The sequence below is a fragment of the Ceratotherium simum genome, chromosome 3 (genome assembly GCF_057802395.1).
Source record: "Ceratotherium simum simum isolate JZ-2026a chromosome 3, ASM5780239v1, whole genome shotgun sequence".
Classification (NCBI taxonomy): Eukaryota; Metazoa; Chordata; class Mammalia; order Perissodactyla; family Rhinocerotidae; genus Ceratotherium; species Ceratotherium simum.
In genome coordinates this window covers 25,643,864-25,646,808 of record NC_141902.1, presented here as the reverse complement: position 1 = coordinate 25,646,808, position 2,945 = coordinate 25,643,864, and the positions used below count along the sequence as shown (strand labels likewise).

The 2,945-nt window shown below is 38.7% G+C and overlaps 1 gene segment (V, D, J or C); it reads left to right on the top strand.

The window, feature by feature from the left end:
- The first annotated feature begins 551 nt into the window (after positions 1–551).
- LOC101401990 (T cell receptor alpha variable 9-2-like) lies at positions 552–1,055 on the top strand. The segment is given in 2 exon segments: positions 552–597; positions 721–1,055. Coding segments are annotated over 2 exon segments (381 nt in total).
- Positions 1,056–2,945: the final 1,890 nt, after the last annotated feature.

Below are 2,945 nucleotides of genomic sequence, written 5' to 3'. Positions count from 1 at the left end.
TAAATGTCAACCAGTGTTTTATATATTGGGGTACAGTGCTACAAAACACAAAATCACTCAACAATGCTTTGACTTCTTACTAATTCCTCGACATTCAACCTCAAACTCTTTTCTGACTTTCAATGAATTATAGGCTGGCCCACGATGGATACATGAGAATATAAAGTACTGTATTAAGAAGCTCAAGAAAATTGTTATCTTCTCAGCTACAGAAATACCCTGGGATGCTCTGTTAAAGAACTTCCGTGTCAAGTGGGGTCCTAAGAACAAAATAGACCTGAGAGGTTACGACAGCTGTTGTTCAGATTTCTAAGTGCCACCTGACGACTGACATGTGCCTGAAATAAAGTCAGAGATGAGAACATATTTCTCATTTTTGGAGGAGTCTAGGAAACATGCACCCATTTCAGTCCCTGTCCACCAGGGGGTGCAGTTTCTTAACACAAACTCGTTTACGGAGTGAAATGTAGGCTTTGAAATTTCATTTCACTGAGACTTCAACATTTCTTCATGCTAAGAATCAAGAACATTATTTAGACGATACACCAGAGATGAACTCTGCTGCAGGCTTAGTGACTGTGGTACTCTTAATGCTTGGTAAGTAAAATGCCTCTTACAATTTGGATTCTTTCTTCTGTTATGTCAGCAAAATATTTAACCATAATTTTATCCCAAGGCTTTATGCTCAAGGTGACACAGATCTCTTTTATTTTTCCCCAGGACAAACCTACGGAGACTCAGTGACCCAGATGGAAGGCCAAGTGACGCTCTCAGAAGGGGCTTCGCTGAGTATGAACTGTACTTATTCAACCACAGGGTACCCTACTCTTTTCCGGTATGTTCAGTATCCTGGAAAAGGTCCACAGCTCCTCCTGAGAGCCACGAAGGCCAACAAGAAGCAAAGCAACAAAGGTTTTGAAGCCACATACAATAAAGAAACCTCCTCCTTCCACTTGGAGAAAGACTCTATCCAAGAGTCAGACTCCGCTGTGTACTACTGTGCTCTGAGTGACACAGTGACAGGAGCTGCAGGGGGAGGTGAGCCAAAATCTTGAGCAGCAACAAGGGGCCTGGCTGCTGAGTGTCTCTGACTGTTTGATCCACTCTGGTTTCGTCACAGTCTATGGTTGTTTGTCTCTCAGTCTCTGGGTGGTACAAAAATCGTACAAATGGGTAGAGGTTAAGAACAAGAAGTGGACATTCCTCATACCCAACTCTTCATTAGTGAAACTGAAAACAATTTGACACCAATAGTTCCTCAAACAGGATCAAAGTAATTTCAAGGTAAAACCACACAAAGAATGAAGTGGTCTGTGCTCATCCTTGCAGTCAAAATCCACCCCCTTAAGTTGTTCCAGGCTATTCTGGCAGGTATTGCTGTGTCTTGTTATGCTTTTAGAGAGCCAAAGTGTGCCAGAGACGGTAATGTCTGCATGATGTCTTCTTGACAGAGTATGGCAGGAGAGGTGATAGGAGACCTACAACCTCGAAAAGCCACGGTGCTTAATAGAGAAAGAAGGGAAGAGAAGAAAAGAGGAGGAACAGAATCTCACAAGTAACAGCAATGAAAAGAGAGGAAAGGAACATTTATCCTGATTTCTTTTTTAGTAAATCAGATGCTAGGCATAGGGTGAGATTCAAAAAGAAGGGGAGGGACACAAACATGACTGTAGAAATAACATATCTAAATCATTAACAGTGCCCCTCATCTTATTCCTGGCCAGGACACAGATCTGTTGGCTTTCTTACAACAAGGCCTCAAGTGAGATAGTTTTGCAGTGCCAATGGAAGATTAAGCATGCATATTCATCCCTGTAAACCATGAAACCCTATTAAAAAGATAGTAAAGATACTAAAAAGTGCATAAACCTACAAGAAGAACAGTAGGGGAGATGACAGCAGACAGTGAAGTCAACATAATTCTAGAGAGTGAGCAGTATATGGTGAAATGAAAACTTACATAGCAGATCAAATAAAGAAGAATCCTGGATCTAGTGTGAGAAGCCAACAAGAAGCACCACGATGTGTGCTGTACCCTCATGGAAGGGTTTAGGAATCAGAAGCACCAATTACCTTTGAATAATTGAGGTAGATGGTGCTGTGTTTGTGTGTTTTGAGGACAATTGGGCAGGGGGAGGGGTGGATGAAAATAGGAAAACTGCCTGAGAAAATGTATAGTAACAGACCAGCCATGTTCTCTACCAGTGCCTGCATAACAAGCAATGATTACTTCCCAACCCTGGCAGAACATTGGAAGTTAGTCATTGATGAACTGAGGAACAACATATAAAACGGTAAAAGAAATTAAAATAGAAAAATATGATAACTAATTATTCATTTCAGGGAAAATAAAGTACTATTCAAGACAGGAACATACTCATAGTAATCTATATGGTTCAACCAAATTGTCTTCTAGATATTTTATTAATATATACCCAATAGTGGAGATTAGGCAGAATACTTATTTTCCCCAAACCTTGTGTATTACTAAGGTTTTTGACTTCTGCTTATCAGTTAAGCTTTCTTTTATTTTTAATAATTTCTTTAATTATGAATGAAATGGAGCTTCATTTCATATATTTAAAAGGCTTTTACATTTTCTATAAATTGTCCATTCATACATCTACCCATTTCTTACTGTGTTATTGTCTTTTAAATATATATTTTAAAGAACATTCTCTGTATTAAGAAAATTGTCATATATATGTGTCTTTTTAAAAACTTTATTATCCTTTTGACTTTATTAATGGTCTTTGTTTGCCATGCAGAATTTTAAAAATATTATGTAATTGATGTATCAAAATTTTCTTTTATGGATTCTTTTTTTTTTTTTTAAAGATTTTATTTATTTATTTTTCCCCCAAAGCCCCAGTACATAGTTGTCTGCCATAGCTGCACATCCTTCCAGCTGCTGTATGTGGGACGCGGCCCCAGCATGGCCGGAG